At 46.8% G+C, this 20,477-nt stretch overlaps 1 protein-coding gene across 2 annotated transcripts in view; it reads right to left on the bottom strand.

The window, feature by feature from the left end:
- lama5 (laminin, alpha 5) overlaps nucleotides 1-20,477 on the bottom strand; it is a 94,332-nt gene that overhangs the window by 57,398 nt on the left and 16,457 nt on the right. For both annotated transcript variants that reach the window (XR_010091795.1, XM_063463421.1), the window contains exons 3-6: nucleotides 10,185-10,302; nucleotides 9,135-9,253; nucleotides 8,683-8,853; nucleotides 3,856-3,953 (exon numbers count right to left, since the gene is read on the bottom strand). Coding sequence is in view for 1 of the 2 variants with exons in the window: in XM_063463421.1 (XP_063319491.1) it covers nucleotides 3,856-3,953; nucleotides 8,683-8,853; nucleotides 9,135-9,253; nucleotides 10,185-10,302 (506 nt within the window). In the remaining variant the exon portion in view is untranslated. The remainder of the gene's footprint in view (nucleotides 1-3,855; nucleotides 3,954-8,682; nucleotides 8,854-9,134; nucleotides 9,254-10,184; nucleotides 10,303-20,477) is intronic.

Raw genomic sequence — 20,477 nt, 5'->3', positions numbered from 1 at the left:
ACAGCTAAACACCGGCTTAAGTCTTAACACACACACACACACACACACACACACACACACACACACACACACACACACACCTATGTCCGTGTGTGTTAAAAGCAGTGTTTTTGTTCTGTAGATTATTATCCTAAAATCTTTGCCTCTCGGTCTCGGCTGTTTCTCTCACATCAAACTACAACCTCACAGTCACAAAAACCTCCTCACTCTCCCAGCAGACCGTCTTCGTGTCCATGCTAGACCTGCAGTTCCTTTGCCGTCCAGCGGAGGCAGCAGTGAGTCAGTCCCACAGACATGTTAAACATGTTCACACAAACTGTTTGGTCTCTGTGCAGGGTTCTAGACTAACTTTTTGCCATGGTTGCACTGGTGCACCTAACTTTTTTTTCTTAGGCACACCCGCTGAACACCGAAACAATCTGCAAATTTCATTAAAATTTAATAAACTATCATCTTGTGTTAGGGTGCCTGGGTCGTTGACCCAGAGTTTTGAGTTTATCATATTATTGAACTTGATATTGAAATTGATTTTGATATTATTTATCATTTCTAGTCTTTGGTTTCTTTGTTAGAGTTCTGTCTTATGGTTTATGTCTCTGTGTTCTCTAGTTGCTCTGTCTCCCCTGTCAGCTGTAGCCCCTTGTCAAGTCCGTGTCTCTGTGTTATGTTTCCTGTTTTACTTTGAAAGTCCGTGTCTCATGTTAATGCGTCTGGTTTTGCTTCCTTTGTCTCGTCAGCCCTGATTTGTCCCAGCTGTGTTTCCCTCCCGTCTCTCATTCCCTGATTGCTCCCTCTGTGTATATTAGCCCTGTGTTCTCTTTGGTCTGTGTCGCGATCTCCCTTATCTACCCTCATTCATGCTGTGTGTTCTGTCTGCCTGCGTTTATTGTTTGTATTTTGAACATTTGTTACTTTGAGTTCAGCATTAAAGCTGTTTGAGTTCACGTTTGTCTCCGGAGTCTGCACTTTGGGTCCTTTTCCTGCCTGCACACAGCCGTTTCATATCATCTTGTCGTTATTTTTAGTTAGCACGTACCTTAAACACTTAAAGCTGTAAGCTAATGATCAATGTTCCCTCTAAGCTGCGCACTGCTGGCACGGTCTCTGCGCACAGAAAATCTGCGTTGCGCACAAAAAAAAAATCTAACCTGAATTGAAATTAAAATTAAAACTTTAACAATTCTGTTTTGCAGTGTTAGTCAGTAAGTGACTGGCTGCTCCCGTATGGGATTAGAACGATGCCACCTTATCCCATAGTCCAACCAATAATGCGAATCACATTCGTATATACGCAGCTAATCAACGTCATTCACAGGCTATGACAGCGTCCTTATGTGCCGACACCGGTGTTTCAGCTAGCAAAGCGGCGTGGCTGATGTGGAGTGAAGCCACGTTAATGACAACGTGTACAACCATTGGAGATGTGAGCAGGACAGACGGAACAACTGATGGAAAAAGTGTGGACTTTATACCAGTTTTTAAATTGTGTTGATAGACCACGTAAAACCAGAGTTATGATAAAAATATCTGCAATGTTTGGTTTTCTTCCTGAATACTATCGTTGTTTATATTTACTGCGGGAATAAACGCTAAAAACGGCGTTTGATAAGGGAAAAAGGCTCGAAAGCCTGTGAGCAAAAACAAACTCCACCCCCCTCTCCCTTTCCTATTCGTCCAAAAAAGTCGACCAATCAAAAAATGATATGGCAACGTGGCATCTAGTTGTTAAGAAACGGGGAAGTTTTAGGAGTGACGGCGGTGTTTTGAGATGTGAGAGATTTGAGACGTTTAGCACAAACCTTGTGTAGTCAGTGTGTAGTTAGTGTGTAGTGTAGTCAATAGTTTTGTTGTGTGTGTCAGAACAATGAGGCGACTGCTGAATGTTACAGGTGTTACAGCAGTGATACATCTCCTGTTGTCAGGCCTGCAGGTATCAGGCTGTTGTTCTCCTTTATCTCATAGTGGACACAAATTATTTTTTGGAGTGGCTCAAATAATTTGTGTGGCATCAAATTTGATGCAGAACAGCTGATTGTTGTGTAAACATTTTTAAATGTTTATTTAAAAAAACGCCTTGGCTGCATTTAAAAAAAAAATAGCTGCAAAAAACTTTGTTGTTTGCATAACTCAGTTACTTTTTTGAAGAAGTAACTATATGATTAATTGCCCAGCATTGGTCATTATATACTGTATTTTGCAGACAGAGAGTTACAGGACTCTCTCCCAGACCACAGACTCAGACTCATAATACAAGTCAGAGCTTTATGAAAAAAAAGAAACAAGAAAAAAAAGAAAGTTGTGTTTTCAAAATTGGAGTTCAAGTTATTTTTACTTCCAATAGTGTTAACATACTACACAGGTCATGAACAAGATTTTTTTTTTTTTAATTTTCACTGTAAGTGGGCTAAAGCAGTTAATTAAAAGTAGTCTAACATAAATGTAAATGCTGTAATTTTATTATTTTAATAAACCATGTAACTTGGATGCCGGCGTCTGATGTCGCTCACGGTGGTCCAAGGGACCGCTCAGGGAGTTTGTGTGTTCGCTCAGACACGTGAAAAATTAGAGGGAACATTGCTAATGATAGTTACATAAGAGCAGATGCTGCTGGTGCAATAAGCTGTACGTTTTACGTCCAATGGATGATGATCTGATTAGTCGACTAATCGCAAAAATAATCGGTGACTAGTTGACTATCAGAATAATCGTTTGTGGCAGCCCTATGGGTGATAAGTGAATGAATAATGCAGAAAAGATTTGACAGAGAGAGAGAGAGCTGTGCATGAAGTTTTTATCGTGGTGGAAGCAAAACAGCAAAGGTCAGAGTGAATTCATGATGACATTTATCAAATGTGAAGCGTCGTTTGGATCTTCTTTTGCTGCTGGTTCAGTGAATTTTGGTTGGAGAGAGATAAAACCTGCAGCTCAGAATCGAGCGCAAAAAAGACGTAAACACAGCGCGGACCCGACGCATCAGAGTCAGCGAGCTGTCGGCTTTCAGCCCCGACGGCGTGTCCGTGTACGGGCCGTCGTGAGAAAGCCGAGAAAGAGAAAGCTGGTTCTGACGCGTCGGTCCGCTCTGTGTTTACGTCTTTGTGCAGAGTCCGTTACCTGCTCTCATTTACTGTTTGGTGGTTGTTGAAATAGTTTTGTGAGCTTTAACCTGAGATTCTGGCGTTTCTAGCAAAATACATTTATATTTAAAAGTCAATTCGTTGTTGACCACATGGAGACTTTCAGAGTTGCAGAGACTTTTTTTTTGTTCTTTACTGGAACAGCTGGTCGCACCAGTGCCACCAAGGACTGTTTTTAGTCGCACCACTGAAAAATTTGGTCGCACTCTAGAGCCCTGCTGTGGATCACTTCCATCTTCACAACACCTGTACAAGGGAACATGTTTCCATAACTCACCTGTTTAAACTGGATTAAATTTGTCATATCTGTGGGCGTGGCCTCTTTGAAAAAGTTTCCTAGTTTTGTGGTTTGGACAACTCCAGAGTGGTTACGCTGCTAGCTGTAGCCCACCTGTATTTGACATCCAGGCGAGCTTTGCTCAGACGTACGTGGTGACGGAGTTTACTGAGCAGCTGCAGGTTCTGTGAGGCCATGCTGATCTCCTCTGAATGCCAGCTGTACCCTCATTTGCCAGCACATGCTCAAACACAGCTAGCATTTATTTCCATCGCAGGTATGCACATATATAAGAGCGTGGCACACAGCCAACCCTCAGACAGGAGTACCTGACGCCTTTCAGATCACAGCTCCGGGGAAAGAGGTGAGTGTGTGTGTGTGTGACTCCAAGAGACAAACACAGTAAACGAGTGTATGCGTGTGTGTGTGTGAGTTAAATCTTACTTGTAGGGGTTGCTGGGGTCTTTGGCGTTGCAGGCCTCAGCATGCCCGTTGCACACACAGCGTCCTCCAATACTGATGTCTTTGATGCTGTAGTAATACTAGAACACAGATCACAGCAGGAGCTGAGTCAGAAACACTGCTGGCAGCTTCAGGGTTCTTTGCTGCCTACAGTCACTTCAAAGAACAACAACAATCATGCTGGGACAACTCACACACTGACTCTTCATCACAATTTGACACCAAGTTCTCTGCATCACTTTCCTAAACGTCCAGATGTTGACGACGTCTCTTGTTGTGAAGGCGTATCACATCCATCCATCCATGCATCCATCCATCCATGCATCCAACCATCCAGCCAACCATCCATCCATCCATGCAGCCAACCATCCATCCATGCATCCATCCATCCATGCATCCAACCATCCATCCATCCATGCAGCCAACCATCCATCCATGCATCCATCCATCCATGCATCCAACCATCCAGCCAACCATCCATCCATCCAGCCAACCATCCATCCATCCATGCATCCAACCATCCAGCCAACCATCCATCCATGCATCCAACCATCCAGCCAACCATCCATCCATCCATCCATTCATCCAACCATCCATCCATCCATGCATCCAACCATCCAGCCAACCATCCATCCATGCATCCAACCATCCAGCCAACCATCCATCCATCCAACCATCCATCCATCCATTCATCCAACCATCCATCCATCCATGCATCCAACCATCCAGCCAACCATCCATCCATCCATCCATCCATCCATCCAGCCAACCATCCATCCATCCATCCATCCATCCAGCCAACCATCCATCCATGCATCTGTTACGGCCTCTGGCCTCAGGTGGCCCCGCCTTCCTCCATGGAAATCTCTAGAGTGTTTTACCTTTTTCTGCTGAAAGTGAATGTGCTTTTAATGCTGCCTGCATTTACCGGGGAATACAAAAGGCTGGAGGTCCTTCACTCAGTGGCTGCTGCTTAGGACTGAACCTGCAGTTTGCCCTTCGTGCCGCCCTCGTCAATCTGTGTTGAACTTGTTCATATTGCTGAACTTTGTCAAACCTTGGTGCATGTTTGAACTTAGCCTGATTAGAGCTTTGAGCTGCTAGCTGGCAGTGAGTGGAATATTGTGACGCTGGCTCGCCTTAGTTTACTCTTAGCTTTTATTTTGTGTGCCGCCAGCTTGCCTTAGTTAGCCTTTAGCTTTTACTCTTGTCTTTTCTTTTGTCTTTATATAGTAATTGTTTGCCCAGGGGTCTGTTGAACAGCCTGGTCGGTTTTCTGTTTAAAGTTTGAAATTAAACCCTTTCTTTACTCAATTTTGTGTTTGGGGCTTGTGTATGTTACTCCTCCCCTGACGCCTAGCAGAGGGGGTCGTAACAGCATCCAACCAGCCATCCATCCATCCAACCATCCAGCCAACCATTCATCCAACCATCCATGCATGCATGCATGCATCCATCCATTCATCCAACCATCCATGCATGCATGCATCCATCCATTCATCCAACCATCCATCCATCCATCCATGCATCCATCCAACCATCCATGCATCCATCCAACCATCCATGCATCCATCCAGCCAACCCTACAGCCATCCATCCATCCATCCAGCCAACCATCCATCCATCCATCCATCCAGCCAACCATCCATCCATCCATCCATCCAGCCAACCATGCATCCATCCATCCATCCAACCATCCATGCATCCAGCCAACCATGCATCCATCCATTCATCCAACCATCCATCCATGCATGCATCCAACCAGCCATCCATCCATCCAACCATCCATCCATTCATCCAACCATCCATGCATGCATGCATGCATCCATCCATCCATGCATCCATCCAACCATCCATGCATCCATCCAGCCAACCATACAGCCATCCATCCATCCAGCCAACCATCCATCCATCCAGCCAACCATCCATCCATGCATCCATCCAGCCAACCATACAGCCATCCATCCATCCAGCCAACCATCCATCCATCCAGCCATCCATCCATCCAGCCAACCATCCATCCATCCATCCATCCATCCATGCATCCATCCATCCAACCATCCATGCATCCATCCATGCATCCATCCATCCAACCATCCATGCATCCATCCATACATCCATCCATCCATCCATCCAACCATCCATGCATCCATCCATGCATCCATCCATCCAACCATCCATGCATCCATCCATACATCCATCCATCCATTCATCCAACCATCCATGCATGCATGCATCCATCCATTCATCCAACCATCCATCCATCCATCCATGCATCCATCCAACCATCCATGCATCCATCCAACCATCCATGCATCCATCCAGCCAACCCTACAGCCATCCATCCATCCATCCAGCCAACCATCCATCCATCCATCCATCCAGCCAACCATGCATCCATCCATCCATCCAACCATCCATGCATCCAGCCAACCATGCATCCATCCATTCATCCAACCATCCATCCATCCATGCATCCAACCAGCCATCCATCCATCCAACCATCCATCCATTCATCCAACCATCCATGCATGCATGCATGCATCCATCCATCCATGCATCCATCCAACCATCCATGCATCCATCCAGCCAACCATACAGCCATCCATCCATCCAGCCAACCATCCATCCATCCAGCCAACCATCCATCCATCCAGCCAACCATCCATCCATGCATCCATCCAGCCAACCATACAGCCATCCATCCATCCAGCCAACCATCCATCCATCCATCCAGCCAACCATCCATACATCCATCCATCCATCCATGCATCCATCCATCCAACCATCCATGCATCCATCCATGCATCCATCCATCCAACCATCCATGCATCCATCCATACATCCATCCATCCATCCATCCATGCATCCATCCAACCATCCATGCATCCATCCATCCATCCATCCTGCCAACCATCCATCCATGCATCCATCCATCCATCCAACCATCCATGCATCCATCCAACCATCCATCCACGTAGTGCTGGGCGATATGACGATATATATCGTGTGGACGATAGAAAAGTGTCTATCGTGCCATTTGTCTTCTATCGTTTCTATCGTTTCTAACCCTAATTTTATAAATTATTACATAAAATATATCATTAACCCTTTACAACCGGTCGGAGCAGGCACACTCCGTTTTGCCTAACTATTTTTAAATCCCTGTAGAACTGGAACCACATAAGGTAGCGCAATAATTGTTTTTGCATATGAAACCGTAGGAGTTGTACTTACATCTTATTCCATTAGCTTGTCCTAGATCACTGTTTTCTTCCACATATGCAAAAATTGCATAAAAAGCACTTCCAGCAGCAAAAACATAATATTCCAGACTTGCAGCAACAAAAACATAATATTCCAGACTTGCAGCAACAAAAACATAATATTCCAGAAACACGCTTTGCCGATCCGATCAGCTGTTCATAACACTTCCTACGTTGGAATATAAGTCAGCGAGAACTATCGCATGTCCGCCATTACCTGTCCGAAACCGGAAGTGACGTCATTTTCGCGGAAAATTTAGTTTTTTACTTTCAAAGCCTATGTTGGTGTTTTTAAAAGTCATGTTTGACTTTATGCTTTTCTGTATCGTTTCTGGGATGCTTAGAAGTCAAATTACACTGTTGGAAATAGTTTATTTTGATGCACATGCTGTTTTTTTTGCAAATTTGCATTATAATATTTATTTTCATTTTTCCTGTAGTATATTAAAATTAGTGTATCTCAAACATAAAACTATGAAGACACTCAAAATAAATTTCTCGTGGTTGGAAACTATTTTGTGCAACTTTTTTGTATTTACAGTTTTGAGGGATAAGCCTCTTAAATTTCTCTAACTAGAAATATATGTAAAAAACAAAACAAAAACGATTTTCAATTTTTTTGTAGTTTATTGGACTTTTTTTTTGCAATTTATGTAGTTACTATGGACTTAATGCATACATATTATTAAAATTTGGGATATAACGGTTGTATTGATGTATAGCAACTTGAAATGCTCCCACAAATGGCACTACAGCATGTAAAATGTAAAGATAAGCTCTGGCGGACTTGGTTCTATGGTAGGTCTTAAAGGGTTAAACAGCCTGTGGCAAATATATTAGTGTTGTCTTCTCACTATACATACTCTGAACTTTATGCAAGAGAAAATAAAGTATAAAAAAATGATATTTTTCGCAAAGAAACTCTGTCTTGTGGTTTTGCGACATGGTGCTGCTTTACGTGCACCCGGATTTGCGACATGCTTTACGGTAACTCAAAACAAAGACTGCACCCTCTCCACTCGCTGTTTACAGACTGCATACTTTCCAGATGACCACAGGTCAGGTGGTATATCGTGATATATATCGTTATCGTGATATAAAATAATTCATATCGTGATAAATATTTTTTCCACATCGCCCAGCACTACATCCATTCATCCAACCATCCATGCATGCATGCATGCATCCATCCATCCATGCATCCATCCAACCATCCATGCATCCATCCATCCATGCATCCATCCATCCAACCATCCATGCATCCATCCATCCATCCAACTATCCATCCATGCATCCATCCATCTTACAGCCTTGTAGAACAGTGTGGAAACACTGTTCAGCTGTTTCCACACGTTGTCAGACTTGAGGAGCATGATCTCATCTTTACTTTGGATGTTTGTCGTGATCAGGAAACATCGCTAACAAACACGACATGTAAGTCCAGAAAACGCAACATGTAGCAGTAAACACCCAACAGCAGCAAATCAGCGAACTATGACGTCACTGCGTGCTGACTGATGATTGGTTTGCTGCGGTGGCTTACCCTGCGGGTGACGGTGGGGTCGCGGAGCGCCTTGCCCATCAGGTGACCCAGCAGCGTGTTGGTTCTCAGGAAGCGGAGCCTGATGTTTGTGGCCTTGGTGAACTCCCTTAGTACTGGCGAGTATGAAAAGTTCATCGCCCCGGGACGGCCGTTCACCAAAGACACGACGATCTGAGGACAAAGACACGAAACCTGCAAACACCTGGCAGCTAATCGTTCCTCGGGTCAGCTGACCAATTCCTTGATCTGATGTTAGCTAACAGCTCAGAATTTCAACCTTTAGTCACTGTCTGCTTTTTTCTCACTTTCTGAACATTATTTATCCATTTAGACCACTCGCTCGTTCCTTTGGCTGATAGATTTCTACGTCCTCCTCACTCATCTTTCCCCCAGCTATCTTTAAACTGATCTCGTTACAGAGTTGTTGTAACATGATCACGTGATTGTCTCACCTCTCCATTCTCCAGTGGCACGATGCGTGAATACTCGGTGGTGCAGACGATGTCATCATCGTGGCTGATCCTCTCAATGGTGCTCTGTCCAAAACGCTCGATGCAGTCTCTCTTGGAGTCTACACACGCACACACACACACACACACACACACAAGAAAACAGAAAAGTGTGAGACGTCTGAACCCCTCTCGTGGCGTCCTCAGGATCCACTTCAGTTGATGATTAGAGCATCTCTAAGCAGCTGCTCTCAAACTCTAACACCACAGCTGGAGTCATGTTAGTGAACACTGTTCAGCTGTTTCCACACGTTGTCAACAGAAACTACAGGTGCTCATCCTCTAAAAGCTCAGAAAAGCACAGCATCACACTGTGGCTGGGCCCATAGCAGGATGCAGTGATGTCAGCAGATGTGGGAGGAGCTAAGGCAAGAAATTCACCAGTGATTGGTGGATACAGCCATAATTCTACATGGAAATACCCCGAAATACTGCGAGTAATCCTATGTAATGTCCGCTTCTCAGAGCTTCTGAACTATAGGCTGATCTTAGCACCAGCACCAGTACCAGTTACTGCACCAGTACCAGTTACTGCACCAGTACCAGCACCGACGCTGGTAGAAGAGAGAAGACAGAGCTGCAGAGATTATTCTGCAGCATTCTTTCAAATTAAAAGTCAAGCTAACCACATTCCACATTTATGACATGAACACCTGCATTAAGCCGTCACCTTTTCATTTATCTGCCGCCACCTCAGACACCTGGTGTGAGTCTGAATGAGGCACACATCTGCTAGTTAAACATCACGCTGCGACCTGCTGGCAACAGTCCTGGAATTCCCCTCCAGCTCACCTGAACTGACGGCTGCCACAGCCAATCAGCTGGCAGGCCTGTGATGTAATGCCCCTCCCCCCGGGCTGCTGTTTAACTGAGGTTAGAAGAAGAGTTAGGGTGACCCACAGGAGGTCAGGACGGTGGAATCTGACAGCGTTCGGCCCTCGGCTGTCGGGGTCGTACAGGTGAACATGCATGCAAGCGTGTGCTGTTACTCACAGGCGAAGTACTGCCACGGCTGGTAGGTCTGCCCGAAGTCCACGGATCTCTCCAGAACCCAGAGGTCAGGCCGCGGAGAGTTGGCGAATTTGATCAGCACGTATGCCACGTGGAAGAGCTGCAGAGACACCGAAGAAGAAGAAACGCTGATGAAAAGCACTTTGACCCTGTTTGGACCGTCGATGGAGAAACAGCAGGACTCACTTTAAAGCAGGAAAAACAAGAAAAAACACAAAAGGTAAAAAACAAACGACAAGACTAAAAGGAGGGAAAAGACAGCGCCGTTCACTGCTTCCTGGACTCTGTGTCAGCGTCAGTGCTGTGTGATGTTACAAACTTTGGTCTCGACCCGACACCGAGCAAAGACAGCCAGTTTATACAGGGGCAGCAGTGTGCCATCATTTATGAATCATCATCAAAACCACTAAATCACTGTGACGTTTAGTTTTCACAATAATGACACAACAAAATAAAACACACCTTTCAGCTTTTATTTTGAAAAACAGTTTTTCTGGCTGCAATTCTGTCATTAGCTAACGAGCTACTGCAGCGAGGGTGGATCAGTAACCAATACCAGGTGACTATATCACCATCCTGTCTTTGATGTGAGCATGTTAGCTGCATCCACAGGCTGTGACAGCATCACAGCAACATCCAATCACTATCCTTCGCTCTGACCCTCAGCTGGAGCGCAGGCTTCACTGCACAGGACTCACTGCTGCCTCTGCTGGACGCTAGAGGAACTGCAGGTTTTAGAGTTTGCGTTTGAGGTCGATGTTTGGAGACGATGAAACAGGAAATTTACTCTCACTGTGGGCGAGGATGCAGGACGTACACAGACCCCACGAGGCGCAACCAAAATAAAGTCACAATACAACAAAAAGATGCAAGATAAATATCAAGTATAAATATGAAGTGCACATGTATGATTCTGTAGAAAAATACTTGTAGTTTCTTGTCTAGAAAATATTAAATATAAATGCATTTTGAAGAAGAAAGAAGGACCGGGCTGGATGGAGATGAACGTTAGAGAGCTGCTCAGGGAGTAGAGACGCTGGCTCGCTCTGAGCCAAACAGCTGACCTCTGTGAGGAGGCGCACGTGTCATAAGCTACCATCACAGAGCTGAGGCGGAGCTCCTAACATGCTCCTGCCGACACCTTTTCTCGTCACCCATCACCCCCCGTTCATTCCCAAAGCTGATTGGACGGTGATGACAAACCGTTGTGTGTCTGACCTTGAGCTCACTCCCCAGCTGCAGCAGAACAAACTAAAGCGACAAAGAAACGCGATAACACGAGCTCTGACGTCCCGTGTGAGGCCTCGCTCACAGCTCACTGCTGATTGGTTCAAAACTTCACACGTTCCTGGCTCACGCCTGGATGATGCCAAAGCCTTCATCGGTCCCACCGTACCTAAAAATAAGCACCCATTATTCGCGAGAGCAGAGAAATACTCAGAGTCTCATTAATGTGGAAAAACTCAAACATTTGATTTGTTACATTTTAAAGTTTCAGATCAAAGATGTGAACTTTAACATCCACAGTTTGAGTCCGTTTGTCATCTTGGCCCTCAGGAAACACACAAAGCTGCCTCACAGGTCGAGTTTACCTCAGGTGATGAGAGGCGTGGCTCTGAGTGGTTCCTGCTCATGATTCACGACATTAGGAAATTAGTAAATAAACATAATAATGAACACAACGGTAAATGATGATGATCAGTCATTCTGAGCACTTGCAGCCTGACAGTTGCAGATGTGCTGAAGATCTCTGCTCTTTGTCTCTCCCAGGCTTTGATCAGCCGTTGTCGGCGCTCGGGCCCGTCACCTCCACTTCCTCCTTTTAAAGGCGAGCGCTGTCAGAAGTGATGACAGCAGGAACGCAGAGAGGCTGACGATGACGGGAGTCCGGGGACAGGAAGGACGTCCATCTGTCTGCATCTGTCCAACAGTTTGTCCTCTTTTTAAACAAAGCCTTAAAGTTGTGAACTGCTGATTCTCAGCAGTAAAACTCCATATTTCTATTCTTGGAGCAGCTTTGCATGATTCTTCTTCTGGTGCAGTCGAGCACATGACCATCCACCGTCAGAGCAGGAGGCATGCGACAGGAAGAACGAAGAAACTGTTGTTGTAAAAGACATTTTTGACCTTTAACCTGCTAAATTTAAGAGCTCCACATAAACACGCCCCTCCCCCCTTTATTTTCTCTTTCTATGGTTGTAACAAGAGTTCTGATTGGATAGAAGAAACAAGAGAACAAGCCTTGTGCTCAGTAAACTCCTTTTTATTGGTTTTTGCTTTCAGGTCTGATTGAATAAAACAGGAAGTTGATTCTGGAGATTTTTTTATCATAGTGTTGGAGTCAGAGAGGAGCAGGACGGACCTCGCCGAGCAGCTTTCACCGTGAATGTGCTGACCTGGAGCAGGCTCAGAGGTGCCACGGTTTGGTTTCCGCCCCCGTCCGTCTCCGGCTCTCTGTGGGAGCTCGTCTGAAAATCTCTGAACAAAAGTCTCACTGACCCTTTTTCCATCGCACGTCCTCAGTGCTGAGGAAACATCAGCCTGAACCTCAGTGCTGAGGAAACATCAGCCTGAACCTCAGTGCTTAGGAAACATCAGCCTGAACCTCAGTGCTGAGGAAACATCAGCCTGAACCTCAGTGCTTAGGAAACATCAGCCTGAACCTCAGTGCTGAGGAAACATCAGACTGAACCTCAGTGCTGAGGAAACATCAGCCTGAACCTCAGTGCTGAGGAAACATCAGCCTGAACCTCAGTGCTGAGGAAACATCAGCCTGAACCTCAGTGCTGAGGAAACATCAGACTGAACCTCAGTGCTGAGGAAACATCAGACTGAACCTCAGTGCTGAGGAAACATCAGCCTGAACCTCAGTGCTGAGGAAACATCAGACTGAACCTCAGTGCTGAGGAAACATCAGCCTGAACCTCAGTGCTGAGGAAACATCAGCCTGAACCTCAGTGCTGAGGAAACATCAGCCTGAACCTCAGTGCTGAGGAAACATCAGCCTGAACCTCAGTGCTTAGGAAACATCAGCCTGAACCTCAGTGCTTAGGAAACATCAGCCTGAACCTCAGTGCTGAGGAAACATCAGCCTGAACCTCAGTGCTGAGGAAACATCAGACTGAACCTCAGTGCTGAGGAAACATCAGCCTGAACCTCAGTGCTGAGGAAACATCAGCCTGAACCTCAGTGCTTAGGAAACATCAGACTAAGTCTGTGTTTGTGGGCAAACAGGAGCCGCAGGATCATCTGCAGGTCATTCAAACTCACTTTCCCGGATTCAGCACGAGCTTTAGCACGGAGCGAAGGACGCCGTCTCAGCACAGCTCACGGTTAGGGCCCGCATGGTTCCAACAGCGCTTCTAACTAACGAGGGTCGATCATGTGTGTCTTCGTGTGTGTGTGTGCATGTGTGTGTATCTGTGTCTGTGTGTGTGTCTCTGTGTGTGTGTGTGTGTGTCTGTGTGTCTGGCCCCTCACTGGTTTAATAATTGTACACATTCCTTGGTGGCTCCACATTCCTGGTGCCACAGGTAACTATGGCAATAAGCACGGAGACGCACAACAAAGGGACAGCGTGAGGAGGAGGAGACGTTTCAGCAAACACCAATAAGAGAGCAGTAAGAAGGTCACCTGATGCACTGAAGTCACACAGGTTATATTCACCTGCACCACAGAGATCATGTGACCTGGTCACTTTGTGGAATGCAGGAACATTTAAAAGCTGTGAAATATGAACAGAGTTCAGATTCTGAGTACATAACATTTACATATCGGAATACTTCAATAAGTAATGTAAATGTACTCCAAGTCTTCCCTGGAATAAAGGCCGTCTTATAAAGACACGAGCAGCAGCTGCATCTGTCTGCACAGATGTGCTCCCTGAGTCCATCTCAGGGGTCAGACACTGTGAGTTTGAGAAGCTGTCAGGGGACAGCAGGACAGCCATGTGGCTAATCTGTGTCCTAATCTGTGTAATCTGAGTGTGCAGACGGACTGCAGGGCCAAAGCAAAGAGCAGCTGCTAACAACAAGAACCACTGATTCACTCCTCGTACAGTTTATCAGTGCAGGAGACACGCCAGCTGCTGTGTGTGTGTCTGTGTTTCATTCCTCACAGTCCACCTCAGAAACTGTAACATTTATTTATCAAAACGATTCAGCGCCTTCAAGGACGTTTCTAAAGCACCGTCTCCATGGGAACGGATAAACCCAGGAACAAAATCAGCACACAGCAGAAACAGGTTAGCAAGAAGGTCCTGAGTTTGATTCACCATCAGGCCGGTGTGTTCTGCTCCCACAGTAGTTTGAATGGTTGTCTGTCTCCCGACCCTGACAAGGATAAGTGGAGGAGAACAGATGGGTGGAATCAGGTCTGAGTTATGAATTTAAAGTAAGTTAGAGCACTAACAGGAATATCTCTGTCTCTCCCCTTTGGGGGCGGTTCAGGAATCTCTGTCTAATTCTCTGCTGGAATTCCAAGTCACAATTCCCAGCCTGGAAAAGTCTCCCCAGTCCTCTCAGATTTCACTGAGAACATTTTGTGACAGTTTCAGGTTTGGCTGTGTGAAGCGAGGCGCCTCTGTGGCCGGGTGTGAAACACGCTGGATTCGTTGGTGCCCGGTGGAACAGTCACAGGTTTAAAGGCCACCCGGCGTTCCTGTCGGGTGACAGCTGTGACGCTCCGCGTGTTGGTGATATGTGGATAGTGCATTACTGATTAAAACTACCATTCTCAGCGAGAGTCAGACACTGTGAAGGAGTCAGGTTCAGATAAAAACCTCAGTTCAGCTTTGAGAAGAAATTTGTGCTTCTGATGTGAAAAACGTGAGAACAAAAAACAGGTCGTTTTTCATAAAGTGCCATCATGCGGCCCTGACACACAAACACACAAACACAACATTACACGGCTTCGGGCTCTGGTGCAGCACTCCCACATCACAGCTGAAAAAGCCAAAGCTAGCCCCGAGCTAGCCGACCTGCGAGGTCATGAAAAGAGCGCAATTCCTCTGTGAGCAGAGCGAGGATCAGTGCGCATCCATGAAAACATAAACGCTGGTTCTGATTCTTCTACAAGCTGTTCCAGGCCTAAATCCTGGGCGTAGAAACGAGTCTGCGTCCTGAAGCTCCACCGCGGTCAAGGCCACAGCCTGCTTCTAGGCGGCCGGCGTGTACACGCTCAAACATGTCAGTCGTGTAAAGTTCACGGCTCTGTCCTCAGCTGTTAGGCACGGCGCTGAAAGCTCCGACATAAAAACGTGTCGGGGCGAGAGGAGAGGGCGCCTGGAGACGTGCTGCCTTCCAGGAACGTCGCCGTGGTGGAAACACTGATTTCCCCCAAGAAAAAACGCATCTACAACCATAACGGGAAAACTTCTCTTCAGCACTCAGCACCCAAATCCTCCATACCCAATGTCACTGTGGTTATGTACATCTTTATTTACAGTCTATGCTAACAATCTCACAGCTTTCAGTTAAAAGTTGCACTTTTTCTGGATTTGACTGCAGAAGACGTGAGGATTGATAACAGCGCTGCACGCATTCTCCGGGCCGTTTCATGTTTTCTGGAAAAAGGAAACATTTTTCCAGCTTGTGACAGATTTCAAATATCCGCCTGAGAGATAAGACCCTCCCTCCCTCAGAGGAGAAGTCAGCTGAGCACGAAGGGAGGACGGAGCAGAAGGAAGGGAGGCTTCCCATCCTGTGACCTCGACTTTCTCCACGTTCCTGATGCGCTCCTTTCATGCGCTCCATCCAGCCGTTATGAGAACAGACGGCTGGGTCACATTCTTTAATTACAGGAGGAGGAAGAAGAGGAGGAGGACGAGCGATAACAGAGACCGAGTATAGAGAGGTTCACAGAAATGAGCTCCAGACCACAACATGAACGTTCAAGTCAGAGGTCAGAGGTCAACATCCAGAGTGAGAGAAGATGACAGCTGCCAATCACAGTGCTGACAGGTCATCACAGCTGATCTCAGTCCCTCCTCCTCCTCAGTTTGTGACACACTGACGAGTAATCAGTAACGAATCAGTCACGCTTCGTGGAGTTTGGAGGCTGATGCTGGTTTAAGCGTCGCAGCCGAGCGGATGGTGATTCGTTGACCTCGCGGTGTTTTCGTTTGCAGCTGGTGATCGAGGGTCAGTCGGCTCTGGCCAATGACAAACTCAGCTTCACGTTGATGACTGTGGTTCAGCAGTTAGCGCAAACAAGGTTTAGCCGTTAGTTTGGGTTAGAATGAACGCTGTCAGCGTTTTTTCTGCCTGGAACAGAAATACAACGTTTGTAAATCCCTGCTGAAGCAGTGACAGAGAGCAGCTTCCTGTTTCTGACCGTGCGATGTCCATCACACTGACAGAAGTCTCCTCGACGTGCCGAACATTCCCAGTGTGACGGACTGGCCGTTAATGGTGTCTGGGAGTGCTGAGGCCCTCCAGCTGTTGGCCCTGATGTATGCAGTCGCTGCAGCTGTCAGCTTGTTTCTGTCAGGCCTCCGTGGACACCTCAGCAAACGTCTTACTGTATCTGTGCTTTGATGGCCCGGCGTGGAACACGCCCACTGACGGTCACGGGGTCGCCCGCTTAACAGCTGTGGAGATTTATGAAGAGGAAGGGCGCTCAGAGATCACAGGAAGTCCTCCAACCTGACGCTTTCAACAGGGCCAAGTTCATCAGCAGCTCCAGCTGCATCACTCAAACTACGACCATTACTTCAACCATCACTGAGGTGGGCGCCGTGGTGACGCTCTGCTGCTCTGTAAGCACTCAGTGAGCTGCAGCTCCGCCCGTGTGGTGGCACGCAAACACACCCCACCTCCACTCCCACCACCTCTTTATGACCGAACTCTGAGAAAACACTCCCACACCTCCTCCCTCTTCTTCAGCTTCCACACCCTGACCAATCACATTCCAGCTCTCCAGGAAAACAGAGAAAATGGTCCCAGTTAAATGGCAGCACAAACCAGTAATAAGTCTACGTCGGGCTGCTCAGACAGCAGGCTGAGAACAGATGTGTCCAGATGTGTTTGATGTGAGAACACCTGCAGTAACAGTCAGCCTCTGTGAACAAAAACTAAGAGCTGTTGAGCCTTCCTCCTCCTCTTCCTCACGCTTTGTCCTGCGAGCCCGGCACCGACCGCGAACTATGAGCTACACCCGACAGACTCCTACACACCAACCTGCAGTTTCCTCACCACAGGACCAGGTGTGATGGCGTTTTACACCTGTGATCACTCCCACCCATTCTATTCTGCATTAGCATGTTGCTATCATTAGCCTTCAGCTGGACACACACACACACACACACACACACACACACACACACACACACTACACTGCAGTGTGTTTTCTTCCTTTAAGAAGAAGACAAACTTCTCCTTCCACATGGCTTTTTTATTTTCCATGACCTCAGCGTTGGGACTTATAAAGGAGGCGTGTCTGCCGATACTCTGGATACGTCACAGGTCGTGAGCAGGAGGTCAAAATAAAATAAAAACCTGAGATTGTGCGGTGTGTAAACAAAGACCTGTACGTGCTCCCTTCGCTGAACACGACAAATACACAAAGCGTGACCTCGTGCCCTCTAAAGTCCACGCCCTCTCTCTCTCCTTCGTTTCAGCCCCGGCTGAAAAAGAAGAAACTCAAACAACGAGAGGCCGATATTTACCGTCACATTAACCCCTCTCTCTCCTCTGAGCTGCCGTTGCCTCCCTGCCCACGTTTCTTAGCGTGTATTTGCCCTCCTTCATCCCTCCATTCATAGAAAACTCTGATAAATGAAGATGATTGATGGGCTGCTGAGTGCTCCTCCAACGCCATCCTTCCAGACCTGCAGGATCAACGTTTGGAGGCAGAAATAAGACAAGAAGGGCAGTTCAAACTCTAAGTCACACACGTGGCTTTGCCCCCTTCACATTACTGCACCTGTCAGTGTAACTGACGGATGATGGACAACAGGAAGCGGTGGAGAGGAGGTCAGTGTGGAGGAGCCGCAGAGGTGAAAAATAACGGCTGGTTAAATTCAGCAGCGAGTGGGACGTGTTCAAAATATCCTGAGCAGATTTAGAGGAGGCGAGTGAGAATAAGTGACCGAGGGTTTCACAGTAAACACCAGAGTTAAATCTGGTTCTTCTGTCTCTCTGAAGGAGCTCATTGTGCGCCAGCAGCGGGACATTAGCATCAGACTATTCTTAGCGCGGGCCGGCCGAGCAGGAAGAACACAGCTCGCAGTCTGTGGCGTCCTTCAGGAGGACGAGGCTGGCGCACAAAAAACCTTCTGTCGAGCCGAACTCGCTCTTCCTCCTCCTGCAACGCGGAGCTGGACTCTGAAACCCGACCTTCTGTCAGAGACACAGGAAACCCCGATGCTCGTGCTTTGAAGGCCACGCCCACATCTCACCGCCAGGTAGTGCCATTCACCTCACAGCAGACGTATGATTGGTCACATAAATGCTCCTGAAGGCTCCAGCAGCACAAATGCAGTCCAGAGGTGGAGCTCAGCTGAAGCTAGCAGCTACAGCTACCTGTGTCAGCATCTACCTGTGTCAGCATCCACCTGTCTGCATCCACCTGTGTCAGCATCCACCTTTCAGCATCCACTTTTCAGCATCCACCTGTGTCAGAATCCACTTTTCAGCATCCACCTGTGTCAGCATCCACCTGTCAGAATCCACCTGTGTCAGCATCCACCTTTCAGCATCCACCTGTGTCAGCATCCACCTTTCAGCATCCACTTTTCAGCATCCACCTGTGTCAGAATCCACTTTTCAGCATCCACCTGTGTCACCATCCACCTGTCAGAATCCACCTGTGTCAGCATCCACCTGTCCGCATCCACCTGTGTCAGCATCCACCCGTCAGTCACAGTTGTGCTTGTTCAGGTGTGGTTGACCCTCCAGCTCCTACAGAGGTTTTTCAAATAACACTAAAAATGAAAGACGCTGACCACAGTGAGACAAGTAGCTCCTGTTATCACTGAACCCTTTACATGTGTTGTGTTTAAAAACAAGGTTTAAAAAGTAGATAAAGTCCTTTATTCAAATCTAGTTTCTTTAATAACTGTCGGCCTCTCACCTGTTTTTCCAAAGTACTAAGAATTTGAAAACATCTGTCTGATAATAATATCGTATAATCACTGTTCTGGATTTATAGAAAAACTGTCTTCAGAGCGGGCCTTCCTACAGGGTTGGATGATAAAAATATTCCCTTGGTTTGTTCCTAGATTTGTCAAAGGCGTTTGACACAGTTCAGTTTAAAATTCTCTTAACAAAATTAAATAAAATTGGAACTGGAAATATTAGATAACAATAAGAGAACAACGGGTCATCGTTAATAACCAGAATTCAAAGGGAGCTTGTGTGTGGGGTTCCCAAGGTTCTATTTTAGGCCCGCTCTTATTTTTAATTTCCATTCATGATTTTGAAACTATGTCTGTAAAAACGTATTCCCTCTGATGTTTGCAGCTGACACTTCTACTTCCGGCGCCCCCCGTGTGCGGCAGCCTGTTACAGCAGCTCTGCTCATTCTGAGTTTCTTTCTTTCTTATCTTTTCTCTCGTAATTTTTTATAACTAACGTATTAGTAATTAGACTCTGCAACCATGTTCTACCGTTTTGTGCTAGTTCTGGTCGTTTTTCTTAGTTTTTTTCTACTTTTTTCACCCGTGTGTGGGGATCCAGAGCAGGGATCCTTTGTTTACAGTAAGGATCAGCTGTTAGCGCTGCGTCCCACAGCAGTACTGCCGGCGGACAGACCTGACATTCCCAGCGAGCTGAGGAGGAAAAGACGGGGGTGTCGTGCTGGGAAGGAGCGCCGTCAGCCGAGAAGGACACGTTATCGACCATCTCTTCCTTCTATAATTATTGGAAATGTACGTTCTTTGCACAATAAATTGGATGAGCTCACGTCGCTAACCTGGTCACAGAGGGAGTACCGGCAATGTAGCATCATGATGCTAACGGAGTCGTGGCTAACACCGCTAACTCCGGACACGAGCGTGACACTACCGGGATTCCAGCTGCTGCGAGCGGACAGGACGAGAGAGAGCGGTAAGAGGAAAGGAGGGGGACTGGCAGTGTTTGTGAATGACAGATGGTGTAACCCTGGGCACATCACTGTGAAAGAACAACTCTGCAGCAGAGACATTGAGCTGTTAGCCGTTAGCATGCGTCCGTACTACCTGCCCCGGGAATTCTCGCATGTTATCGCGATAACAGCGTATGTCCCCCCCTCGGCCAACGCGGATGCAGCCTGTGACACTCTCCACTCAGTGGTCAG

The sequence above is a fragment of the Pelmatolapia mariae genome, linkage group LG20, assembly GCF_036321145.2.
Source record: "Pelmatolapia mariae isolate MD_Pm_ZW linkage group LG20, Pm_UMD_F_2, whole genome shotgun sequence".
NCBI classification, from domain to species: domain Eukaryota; kingdom Metazoa; phylum Chordata; class Actinopteri; order Cichliformes; family Cichlidae; genus Pelmatolapia; species Pelmatolapia mariae.
Note: the sequence above shows the minus strand (reverse complement) of the source record. Positions and strands in the feature narration are given on the sequence as shown.